Source organism: Apus apus, chromosome 1 (assembly GCF_020740795.1).
Source record: "Apus apus isolate bApuApu2 chromosome 1, bApuApu2.pri.cur, whole genome shotgun sequence".
Classification (NCBI taxonomy): domain Eukaryota; kingdom Metazoa; phylum Chordata; class Aves; order Apodiformes; family Apodidae; genus Apus; species Apus apus.
The window spans coordinates 3,800,839-3,813,870 of NC_067282.1; the positions used below are offsets into that span (position 1 = coordinate 3,800,839).

The window sequence follows — 13,032 nt, forward strand, 5'->3', positions numbered from 1 at the left end:
GTGTTGTCCCTGCCTGCTCCTCCCTTGTGCCTGTAGTAGAGATTTCTCTAGCTCAAGACTTGTGCCTTAGGCCCTGGGTGCAGGACCTGATCCTGACCATGGGGTATTGGGGTGGGAATCTTCTGTTGCTGTGGAGGAAAAGGCAAAGCACAGACATGACTACAGACAATGTGAGCAGGAAACCTGCTAGAGAGGCCACTTGGGATCAGACCTCTGCTGTATACTCTCATATTCTTTTATTGCCTTTCCTATATATAAATAAAGGAAATTAATTAATTCAACATAGAGGCTTAGTGTCAGCCCACATTGCTGGCTCATGTCCAGCTTTTCATCCACCAGTACCCCCAAGTCCTTCTCTGCAGGGCTACTCTCAATCTTTTCATCCCCCAGTTTGTATTGATACTTTGGGTTGCCCTGACCCAGGTGCAAGACCTTGCACTTGGCCTTGTTGAACTTCATGAGACCCACTCCTCAAACCTGTTAAGGTCCCTCTGGGTTGCATCCATTCTCTCTGGAGTATAAACTCACCTTGGTGTCATGCATGAACTTGCTGAGGGCCCATTTGATCCCACTGTCTATGTTGTTGATGAAGATATTAAATAGTAATGGTGCCAGTACAGACCCGTGAGGGACACCACTAGTTACTGGTTTCCACTTGGACACTGAACTGTTGACTGTAACTCTTTTGGTATGGCCATCCAGCCAAGTCCTTATCCATCTAATGGTTCATCCATCAAACCCATCTCTCTCCAGTTTAGAGGTAAGAATATTATGGGAGATCCCATCAAAAGTCTTAAAGAAGTCTAGTATAGTAGTAGTGTTGTATATTACTATCCATGTGATATAAATTACAATCTTAATGCTAGTAATAACACTAATATTTGTAAATGGCATAATGGTAAAGTACCTATGATATCATTTATGATAGCATGGCCCACGGTGTCACACATGCCTCTGGCCTAGAAGAGCCACCAGTGGAGTCCTCAGCTCCCAGGTTCAGGATCCCAGATGTGCTGCAGATGTGAGGTGATGCTACTCTTGTCTAAAAAAGGGGGGTTCAGGGGCTGTGCTGTAGGAAGGGGTCTTTCCCCAGCTGTCTTCTTTTTTTAAAGTAACTATGAGTGTCTTGAAGGAGGGGGGGGGTTGAACTTGTAACTCTGTGGAAAAACACTCTGTGTGTTCTTGTGCTCATGTTTTAGGGGTGATTTGGTGTCCTGAGCTGGGGCTCACAGGTGCTGAGCTCCTGATGGGTGAGGAAGACATCATTTGTACTCACCCTGCACACATCAAAGTGTATCCCTGGAGCAGATACATAATAGGAAATTCACTTCAGCAGCTGAAAAACAGACAGTTTGGGTTCTGGTGTCAGGAAGAGCTTTAACTGCATCCTGAAGACCCTCAATGCACAGACAGGCGCCAGAAGCTGTAGGAGGTATTTGGCAACATGCTGGGAAGATGCTCTGAAAGCTTTAAAGGTGCTACATGATGCAACTTGATCTGGTCTTTAGTTCTGCCTTTCTCTCCCCACTTGGAATCCATGGAGGCACCAGTGAGAAATGTCTTTTTCTATCATTCTTTTATTTCCCCGTTGCTTATACAGTACTTAAAAACGAGATCACCCTCATGTCAGGCATGTACCATGTTTATTAACAGCAAAAAAAGTATTATCTAGACTTCACTCAAGACCGATTTACAGGATAAATAATTGTTTCAAATTACTTAGAAAAAAAACCAAAAAACACAACACAACCAACAAACAAACAACAAACAACAAAACCCCGAAGAATAAATTAATAATTTAAGTGATTAGCTGTCCACAGTGATTTGAAAACTTAATAACCATTCAAACAGTAACACCACAAGAAGACATGTACTGTACAGTTTGCCACAGATTACTCTTGTCCTTCCTTCTACAAACGGAACAACGAAAAAGAACCAAGCAATAATTAAAAATACTCCTCATTTAAGAACAGTCATAGGCTTTGAAACACACAAAACATCCCCGCGAATTGGCTGCCGGCGCGACGGCTTCGAAGCCGGGGCTCCGGTTCCCCCCTCGCAGCAGGTTAAGGAATGAATGGAGAAAACTACCCTAATTTGGCTGGGTCTCTGCCCACGCAATGATGCCCAAAGTCAACGGGGGCCCCTTGGCTAGGGGGCTAGGTTGAGTGGGACATTAACTACTCTAAAGGTTTGGTCCTAACCCGACAGGATTCACCAGCCGGCTCCCCGTGGAGCCCAGGTTCCTGCTCCCTTCCCCTCTCCACAACGTGCTTTAGCCACCACGTCCAAAACGTGGTAGTTTCAGGGTCAATGTGGCAGCAGAACACTGAAACTGTGCAAATAGCTTCCCTCCCCATCCCCCCCCCCCCCCCAGCCTTCTCAGGAGAAGGTCCTGCCAGGTTTTTCGCCCCTCATCATGAAGGATGAGGGGTTTTCAAAGAGTTTGGCAGAGTGGGATGTGCATTGTTGGGTGTGATGTTGGGCATGAAAGCAGGGTAGCACCACATGATGCCTGGCCATTGCATGTGGACTCCAAACAGCTCTTGGCATTATTAGATGCCAATTAATTACACCTCATGATGCATCTGTGAGGTGGGGAAATAAGTGCTAAAAATCTTCATTTTACAAGCTGGAGAAAAAGCAGGATACAGAGTTCAAATGAACCCCCTCATCCCACCTGATGATAAAGTGTGGTGTTACCCAAAGAATGACAATAAAAATGATGATTTCTTATCTCCTGGTCTTGGAGAAAACCTCTCCTATATAGTCAACCCACTGGCCTATAAATGAACCTTTTACATGTTAGTGTTGGCCACATAAAAAATTAAGAGTACTGATTGGAAGGAAGTCTATTGAGAAGCTCTTTTGGCTCAAGAGATGGAGCCATGCAGCTCAGCTTCTACACCAGACATTGCTGACTGGTGTTAAAATTTGGGCACCATGGGCCAGGACTGTCTGGCCATGGGTTGGTGGAGGGAGAGATGTTTGGTGAAACCTTGCTAGATAACAACTTTTGTGGAGAGCAGCCACTGAAGTAGCAACCTGATTAACAGTACAACTCTAGGAGCTGCAAATTGTGACTACAAGGATGAGCCACCAAGGACAAGCTGATGGAGGGATGAACTGCTCCAGGCCAAGTTAAACATCATGACCAAAGGGTGCACATCTCTACCTGCAAGAGCCTCTTTAACCATTGCAAGGTCATTGTATACACATGGGCAGATTGGTTCTTTCTGGGCAGAGAAGGCACATGGACTCATCAGGGGCTCTAAGCTGGTTTCTTGGCCTTTGTGATTTGATGGTCCCTCTGATTTTCTTGATACCCCTTTGGTGGCCATGCATGTCCTCTGGGTGGGGTTGGGGCTAGACTCTGCTCTTTGCCCTTCCTGTTACAAGTAGGACTTCTCCATAGGCACAGCCCCACTGCACCCATCTCATCCAGACAACATCCCTCCAATGGGACACACAGTGTGGCTGAGTGTCAGCTTATACATGGAATAGCAACATCACCAGTTGGGAAAACATCAACTCAATGCAAGAATTACTTCAGAAAACCATCTTCTTATTCTCCTCCTAGGCCAGGAAGATCAGGCAGGACGTAGGAGCTATTTAAACAACTTCCTACCAAAGCTCACTACTACATGAGACCTGGACATGTCTCTGCCCCTTCCAAGGAGCCATGTTCAATGGGTGGCCAAAGCAAGCCAGCTCTTCCTGGTATGCTCAAGAGATTGGGATGCCAGGGTGTAGAGGCTGCTGTGGGGCTGGAGAGAGCTCTAGGTCAATGTCTATCCTAATAAATTGAGAGGTTCAAGCTGTGCCCCAGTTGCTTGGACTACGTGTCCATGTCCTGGAGGACGTGATGTAGGCCAGACAGCCCTCTCTGAGGTGCAAGGGAGGACCCCAGTGTAGATTAGGTCCCCTCACTGTGGGGTATGGCTTTAGAGGTTGAGATGTGCCTTGCTACTTGGCTTCTATAGGGCTCCAGACAATACCTTTGTCCCCTTCCCTCACATGGATGAGTTGCTGCTCAGCCCCAGCAGCACAAGGTCTCTAGAGATGCCTCTAGTCACACCCCCTGCTCCAAGTAGGGTCAGCTATGGGGTTGATCCAGCCTGGTTTTGAAAACTCTGAGGACAGAGGTGACACCTCACAGGACAACCCTGTGAAGCCATAGCACTGCTGCCCCATAATCAGTTCATGGAGCCCCAGAGCAAGGTGTCTCCCAGCATGTCCAATTCCCCACCATATTTCTAGTAGGGCTTCTCCTGCCCAGCTCAGAGCTGGGTGCATTGACCAGGGTTTCCTCAAAGCCAGAGTGTCAAGGCATCATGTTGTCAGGCAGGATGACCCCCAGGAGGGTGAAGTGCCCTGGGTAAGCCCTGAGAGTGATGGGAGCTCCTGTCCCATCAATGCATGGCTTTTACTGAGCAAAAACCCACTCCACAACCCACCAATCTCTGACTTAAGGCTCATGCCACAGGAGCACATGATGAGGATCGAGACTCAAATCTTGTTGGCAAGCTCCTCTGCCTTCTTTCTTCCCCACCTCATGTTCCCCTACACATCACCCTTGTCAGTGGCTGGTGGCCCTGGGTCAAAATCCATCCCAGGTAGCCCCCATGCCCTTAGCTACCTTTTGGTTCTGGCTCCAGATTTGGCCTCTTCTGCCAGGCATTCAGCTTTGCCCTGGCACAATCTTCACTCACATGTATTTTCTCTGTCCAGCTTGAGACTAAGCCTAAGCCAGGTATCTATCTAGAGCTGGAAATGTATTTCCCACTGCACACTCAAGTGTCAGTTCAGAGCAAATAAACTGCAAAGCAGGTCACACATCTCACCAGATGGAGGAACCATGAGGAGCAGTCACACACTCACAACAAGGGCTACACACTTTTGGAGACTTCTGCCTTTTAACCCACCAGCTTAGTCATTTTAAAGCTCAGGGAGAGCTTTGAGCCACAGCCCTGGTTCTTCATAAAACTAAATATTCATCTCATGCTGCTTGTCTCTCAGACAACCCTTCTCCATGAGCACACACACACATGCAAGCACATCCCTTTCCTTAAATGAGACCATAGAGCTGAAGAGCAGGCTCTGACATGAAGACTCAAGCCACTTCAATTGCAATTAAAATGAATAATTTGCAATGTTCTCAGCTTCCTAAAATTCCTATTTCTAACAAAAGTCAGTCATACTTGAGCATCCAAGCATAGAGTGGATGTGATAAAATCAGTGCCTCCAGGACAAAGTTCTTGGCAGTCGGTGTAATTAAAGCAGCTGCTTTTCAATATGGTTTAAGACTAAATACTGCACAAACATTAATCATCAGGGACTGCTGTAATCAGCTTGGCAACCACCAGGAATGACTATTTCCACTGCAGCCATTGATTACTTAACTGCTTTCAGGGGAGTTGATATAGTCATGTCTATAAGGCAATGCATAGAGTCTGTGGGCTGCTACCTCGTTTGGAGGAGCCGTTTTCTTGGGGCTTAGCAGGAAAAAAAATGGAAGAATCTCTCTTTTTTTTTTTTTTTTTTTCTGGGAAAACACAGGCCTCACTGCAAAGAGAGGGACCAGGAACCAGCAGCTGGAAAACAGCTACTTCTGAAACTGTTTTAGTCCTTGGTCTGACAAATGCAAAGGGAGAGTGAGTGGAACACTCATGACAACAAATCATCTAAATAGGGAGGTGACCCAGGGGAATGAGCTGTCCCATGTTACTGCCTGCTCCATGGACAAATACAGACCTTTGTGGGACATGGAGAAAAAGGACTAGCTTCTCCACTACCATGAAGGGCTTTTCTAGTCTTAACTAGTGCTTTGGGTTAAATGTGATAGTGGGCACTGCGTGCACCTAGTCCCAGCACAGAAGCACAGGGCACCCACTCAGCAAAACACATCCCAACCCCTTGTGTTGGCTCTCAAACCACTGAACCATCAGAAATTACTCCTGCTGCTGCCTTCCTCTCTCCTACCCACTTCCAAGACACCTTTGGGACTTGTTGAGCTCCCCATCTCCCAGGTGGAGAAAAAGACTCAATCTGAGTATAGGCTATCACTTGATTTCCCCTGGCTTTTGGTCCTGTTCAAGATTTGTTTAGCCTGGAGCTGGGCTCAGTTTTGTCTCGAGAGTAGTTGCACTGTTTTATGGAGAGAGACCCAAAGCAGCATGAGGAGCCATTCCCCAAACTACTGCTGCAATCCACCCCAGAAGTGACTACGTTTTAATGCTAGAGGAGAACAGCACAATTTTGGCAGGGAAATACAACCAGCATGTCCCATCATCCTTCTCTCTCAATTTCATTGAGGATGGGGAGCTTGGTCCCAGCCACTTGAGCACACACTGACACACACTTCAGTGGGCTCTGGATCAGGCCCAATGTTTAGTCTCCCCTGAGAGGCAGTGATGAAAGGGGCTATAGAAATATAAAGCACTGTACTCTGCTCTTCATTTTATTAGCTCACCATGCAAGCCTGCAGGCCCCCAACAAGAAACAGGCTGTAACACACTCCCCAGCCTTCAAAAAGCATCTGGCTGTGCTAAATTTCCCATTTTGGGTATTTTTTTAAAAATTTATTTCAAATCCTAGATCATTATTTGCTTTCCCATGAGCACTGGGATCTTTCTTCATTATTTCTGTAAAAGGCCAACACTTCAGTGTCTTAAAAGGGTCGTCAGAGCTTTTCCATTAATATCTTTCCCTTTCATGGCACGTGAAAAGAAAATATAAACTGGTGTTGGAAGTTCAAGACTTATTTTACCAGCAGGCAGCCCTTAGGGGACTGGTATCCTATCCCTGGGTGGGTCACTTCTGGCCCTTTCCAAACTCAGACCAATCTTAAACAAATGTGTTAAGGCTTAAGCATCAGTAATCAATGCAGCTTGGTGGTGTTGGTGGGGCACAAGAGCCCGTGGCACTGGGAGGGCTTCAGCTTGCAGAAAGAAAAGCTTCAGCTATTTAATCACAGAATGGTTTGTGCTGGAAGGGACCTTAAAGATCATCTAGTTCCAGCCCCCCTGCATGGGCAGGGACACCTCATAAACATTATTACCTAATCTTTCTAATGTCTCCTTCGTTTGGCTCTGGGATTGTGGTTGGCCTGTTTATTTGTGTCAACACTTGCTGTCTGGCAATCAGGCTGCTCCATGGCAATCATCAGTCCTTCCTGTTTTCATGAGATCATGAATTATTATCTCTGCAGTAAACTGTCTCATCCTTTTCAGCTCTCTGCGCCCAGCATCTGCCTGGGAAGCCATCTCCAAGCCTGGATGTGCCAAGGATGCTGGCGAGGGGCAATAGCAGACTCCCACCCATAATTAGAGCCTAGGGTCACTAACATCAACCAGCCCCATTTCTGGGTTGAAGAATCATTGCTGAAGATTGGGAAAACATATCTAGTCCAACCCTTTGCACCCACCACAAACCTACCATAATGCTACATCAAAGCTAATACTGAAACACCTTGCTCTCACTTTCCTGACTGGCCTCTTCCCAAGCCTAAGGCCTCATATCAACCAACATTTAAATTACTCTACTCCTTTCCTCCAAAATACACTCCACCAGACCTCCTCACCCAAGACCATCCTCTGCAGTCCAGCCTCTGCCTTCTCCCAGTCCTCGCAACAGCCTCCCACCCCCTCCTTGTCACTCATCCTCATGCCAGTCCAGATACACAGGGTCTCCAGAGCCTCCCTGTGCTCCTCATACTCAACCATAGAGTTTCCCATGATGGCCACAGAGGTAGAACTTTTACTTCATAGGCTTCTTTTGGTGACACAAAGGGCAGATTTTGGTTCTTAGGGCCAGATACAAAGGCAATTGGTTTCAGATAGGCCATGGGTCAGGGCTTAAATTCTGCCCTCCAAAGCCAATCTCTCCAGCCCACTGACTTTGAGAGATGCTGGAGAGCATAAACAGAAGAAGACACCCCAACAAACTTTGCTGTTTCATGCATGCATGTATGTGTGTGAGCATGTGCTGCCATATTATGTGTGTGTATGATGGGACAAGTCCTGGGCTTCAAAGTCAGCTCAGTGGGACATTCTGGATGCTTTTCAGGCTCCTGAAGGTGAACAACCACAACCAAACCCATGGAGGCTGTCTCCTCCATCAGGAGGAGAATAGCTCTCAGAGGTTTTGAACACATTATTTACAAGAGATGGAACAATGATTTCACAAGGAATGGCCCTTGCTCAGTTCTGGGATTGGGAGGAGGCAGAGAAGAGGGCAACCATAAGGAATGGGGGATCAGAGCTGGGGATGATGTCCTATGAGAGATGCTGCAAAGGTGGATGGCATGGTTTGGGAGGATGGCATGGAAGAAGACGGGGAGAGATGATGCAGTGCTAGCACGTAGACGGTGGCTTTAATAGCTGTAAGCAAAAGATGTGTAGGGTGAAAACTGGTATTGCTAAGTTCAAGCTCCTGGATAGTGCATCCAGCAGCTAAAGCACAGTCCTTGCCACCAAACACATCTGGTCTCTATCACTGGCAAACAGTATCCGCCAAGTCTTCCCCTGAAATTAAGTTTCCTTTTGTCTTAAAAGAAAAAAAAAATATAAAAAAAATGAAGACCCCCTCCACTCTGCAGTCGAGTCTTAAGAGATCCAGCCCAAGTGGAGCTGGCAGCCCAGCAGGCCCCAGCTGGGGACAACAACCACCAGGACATCTGCCTGTTTCACTGCTTGCCCCAGGCGCTACTGCTTCGTGCTCTTGGCGGGCTCCGACGACTGCCGCACATCGGTCCACTCCTGCATGGTGCTCTGCAGAGCCTGGGTCTTCTCCTTGTCCACTTGCACATAATCCACCTTCTCATCTGAGGCAACCGACGAGGTGGAGGGCTGCAGGGAGGAGAAACATGGCCACTGCCTGGTCACTCATCAGCTCTCTGCTCTTCCCTCTCACTCCTTCCCGCAGGTGCTGCAAGTCCACTGGCACCTCCCCTGCTTTCTTGCAGACTCCACAGCGCATCAGCCCCCCTCTAATTTGCCAAAGGCTCTTGGAGGAAAGATTTCAGTCTGCTCTGCATCTTGCTTGCATGAGACTGCGGTGCAATGGGAGGGTAGAAACAGCACCTTGGTCTCTACCTTCATGCCAACTCTGCGACATGAATGTTTGGTTGCAAACGTGTCATCTAACTGCTGATCCTACAAATTCAGCATTGCATCTTGCTCACTTTCTTGTCAAGAACTCAAGAACTCTTATAGATAGACATAAAAATCCCAGCTCCCTCCCTCCTAGCTGTGCTGACCCTGCACTGTTATGGCACTAGGCCACTTTCATCCCCAAAACAACAAGACATGTCTGCAGGACCAAAGAGACCTATTGAGGGATGAGGAGATACTCTTTCATGTAGTTTCCTGGAACTTTCTCTGCCCCTACAGGTATTTCAGAGACCCCCAGCTGCTTGCAACTGGAGCCAGATGTTGCTTTTTGAAGGTCTAAAATGACCTTTCCAGCTTGGGATAGAATTTAAGTTGGTAATTCCTGCAGAAATGCTGCTAGGCAGAAAGAAACGATCAAGGGACAATTGTCAGTAAGTAGATCTAATCAATGGGATGCTTTGCCTAGGAAACAAGGTGGTGTTTGAGAAAGTCAAGGCCAAACCACACGTGGTTCTCACAAAGGTTTATACAATGCCTTGTCCTTCTCCATCCCCTCCCTCAGGTACTGCTTAGCTTGATCCAGTCTCTCCTAGTTTGCTCAGGGTGACACCCAGCAGGACCTGCCTTTGGGCCCTCCCCAGCCCACCCTGTCACCCTGGGGTGTCCTCTCCATCTTGGTATGTGGCCTTGCTGGGTAGGTTGTGAGATCTCCATCATCTGAGACTTTTAAGCCTGATCTGTCACCTCTGGAGAGATAGTTTCCTTTTAATATGTGGATGCCATGAGGTCTTCCCTTACCCTATTTTCTCATGATTCAGTTTAATATGGTGTTTATTTCCCTTGTGTATGAACATGGAGGAAAGTCACCCAAACCTGGCTGTTCAGGAGCTTCTTCCTCTGCATTTCCACATAACACTGAGTAGGGACATCCCATGCCTGACCCATCTTCTCCCCACAGCTCTTTCTCACTGGGCAATGGCTCCATCAGCTCGACATAAACTGGCTTTTAAACATCAGCTTCACTTTCTGAAAGCAGTTTGTGCTTTAAAAGCACCTGACTGGCAGGAGGCAGGTGCCCAGCAATTTCTGAACGAGCTCCAGAAAGTATCTCAGGTGGAAAGCCCAAGTCTGGTTTTGGAGGAACTGTTGTTCTAAAGGAGGGGAAAACAAATCTGATACTTCTTGGGATACCCCCTGAATATATATTCTCCAGCTGAACTTGTGGTCCAGCACAAAATTTACAACCTCCAGCTGAATTTCTGGTCTCATGAACATCCCTGAACCCCTGCACATCCATGCTTCTGGTGACACTTCCAGCAAGGCTGCAGACATGCAACAGAGACTGAGTCTGACCTAGAATAAATGTAGCAGCAGATCTGCAGGAAAATTCACACCTCTGAGGTTGCTGTGGCACTTGCCAACTCTGTGCCTAGGGCTTGAGACCATCCTGTTGCCTGTGTGTATAAAAACCCTTTAAAAATGCATCCCTTTTAATCAGCAGTTTATAAAATCCCCTCCCCCCCCCCATACCTTTCTATGTGGCCCTGGTGAGCTTGGCTGGAAGTCCAGGGCCAGATAATCCACACTCCCCGAACTCTTTTTAGGTGCTGGGCTGTTGGTGCCACTAGGAACAGGAGAAGCAGAAATGGGGTTTTGCTAATGCAGGGAAGAGACAGGAGAGATAACGAGGATTAAAATGGGAAGAAGGGGGGGGGAAAAAAAGGAATTAAAAAGGAATTAACACAAATCTGGCCACGAAATGCCTTGGTGGCACTTTTCAAAGAGGTCCCAGTCTGGATATGTGCTCACCTGCCTCTGGGACCAGGTGTGCAGAACTGCTGGGAGGACTATATGTTGCATATTGTGCTGACAAGTATTTCCAGCTCATGCTCTTGATTTGACATATTGGAGCAGTTCTGCTGCCTCTGTGCTTCACATTACAGAGAGCACAGATTTCCTCTACTCTCCTAGTTACACAGCCCCAAAAATATGCTTCAAGTCAGCAGCAATGTGAAGAGGGACAAAATCCCCTCCCTGCAAGCAGGGCCACTCCCTGCTTCTGCTCCAACAGACCCTGCCCTCCACATAAACATGATGTCAGAAGCTATTAGGGAAAAAAAAATACCTCTGAATAAAAATCAACATAAATTAGGAAAATACATCCTGACAGTGCTTAGAGATTTTTATCACCTGTTAATTGCTGGTAAAATAGGTGATACACGTTCCTACTCTCATACACAGTTAAAAACCCAATGGGATGTGTCATTTTAGGAACAAAAGCCACTGTTCTATGCAGGTAGGGCTGCATATAAAGATGTACACCCGTGCTCAACATGGTGCTGTCTGAGCAATTCCATGTCATGAGCTAGGAATGTGTTTGCAGAGCTGTGGAATGTGTATGTCCTGTCCTGCCAGGACCATACATCTCAGCTGTGGGGCCTTTACCATTGCCACGTAGTTCTCCTCGCTGTCTCCTGAGTCAGTGCTGGTGATGCTCTGGGAGGAGACAGGGCGACAGTATTGCAGAGAGCCGGCGTTGAAGGTCTGGCTGTAGGGACAAGGGTCAATGTGTTAATGATGGTTGCAGGGGCTGCTTGTCCATCACTGGGGAAGGATGGGAGAAAGCAGCACCTGGTGCCTCCAAACGTCGCCACGCCCAGGTTTGGGGACTGGGCATGAAGAAGAGCTAGTGGTATTGAAGTTCTCCTAATCTGACCTTATCACAGGTCAGAAATCACTGGATTTGGTCTTTTAATATTTTTATTTTTAGGACTTTTTTTCTGAATACCTCAAAGGGGCCTATAAGAAGGCTGGGGAAGACCTCTTCTCTAGGGCATGTAACGATAGGATAAGGGGTAATGGTTTCAAGCTAGGAAAGGGTAGATTTAGGTTGGACATGAGAAGAAAGTTCTTTAATATGATGATGGTGGATCACTGGAACAGGTTGCTTAGAGAGGTGGTGGAGGCCCCATCCCTGGAGATATTCAAAGTCAGGCTTGATGGGGCTCTGAGCAACCTGATCTAGTTGGAAATGTTCCTGCTTATCACAGAATCACAGAATTATTGAGGCTGGAAAAGACCTGTGAGATCATCAAGTCCAGCCTAACAACACCACATCAGCCAGACCATAGCACCAAGTCCCACATCCAGCCTTTCCTTAAACACCTCCAGGGATGGTGACTCCACCACTTCCCTGGACAGTCCATTCCAATGTCTGATCACCCTTTCCATGAGGAAGTGCTTCCTAATATCCCACCTAAACCTCCCCCCTTGTAGGGGGGATGGACTAGATGGCTTTTATAAGTCCCTTCCAACCCAAGACGTTCTATGATTCTATGACTTTTAATAACACCTTGCTTGCTATGTACCCATAACTCTCCTGCTATTAGCCACCTTAATCAGGCTCCATGAACTCTTTTATCTCACAGGAAATATTTCATTGCAGAGGATGCAGGGCCAGCCTTGGTGGAGCTTCTCACCTCCAGCCTCACCACAGCTCCAGGAATTGTTTACAGTGCCGGGCTCTCTCTGAATCTTTTGCTGGAAAACAAAACCTCTGAGGCATCGTCTTGCTTTCAATTGGTCAAATCTAATTATACAGAATAACATAATGCAATCAGTGTCTGGCATTAAAGCTCGTGTCTTAAAAAGCCATTTGTTGCTTTGCAGTAAAGGCAGGGCCACGTGATCAGCTGATAAGGGAAAAATCCATTAGCTTCTCCAGGGTCAGACGTCTTGTCAATCAAACCCTGCTCCCTGTTTCCTGCTGCAGTGATTCCAGCTCATGCCCTGCAGTCAGTCTCCACACAATCCAATTTATTAGAGGAGTCACAGCAGCCAAGCTTTGCTTCTGCCTTTCATTGGGCGAGGAATGAGCAGCAGAACTGGAATGGTGTGACTCCTGTTGTTTTTGGCCAGC

At 47.2% G+C, this 13,032-nt stretch overlaps 1 protein-coding gene across 3 annotated transcripts in view; it reads right to left on the minus strand.

The window, feature by feature from the left end:
• Positions 1-2,376: 2,376 nt before the first annotated feature.
• GAB2 (GRB2 associated binding protein 2) overlaps positions 2,377-13,032 on the minus strand; it is a 102,444-nt gene continuing 91,788 nt past the window's right edge. For 2 of the 3 annotated variants that reach the window (XM_051608039.1, XM_051608038.1), the window contains exons 8-10: positions 11,559-11,661; positions 10,644-10,769; positions 2,377-8,849 (exon numbers count right to left, since the gene is read on the minus strand). In XM_051608039.1, coding sequence (XP_051463999.1) covers positions 8,706-8,849; positions 10,644-10,769; positions 11,559-11,661 — 373 coding nt within the window. In that variant the 3' untranslated portion in view covers positions 2,377-8,705. The remainder of the gene's footprint in view (positions 8,850-10,643; positions 10,770-11,558; positions 11,662-13,032) is intronic. The other variant, XR_007888377.1, reaches the window with a different exon arrangement.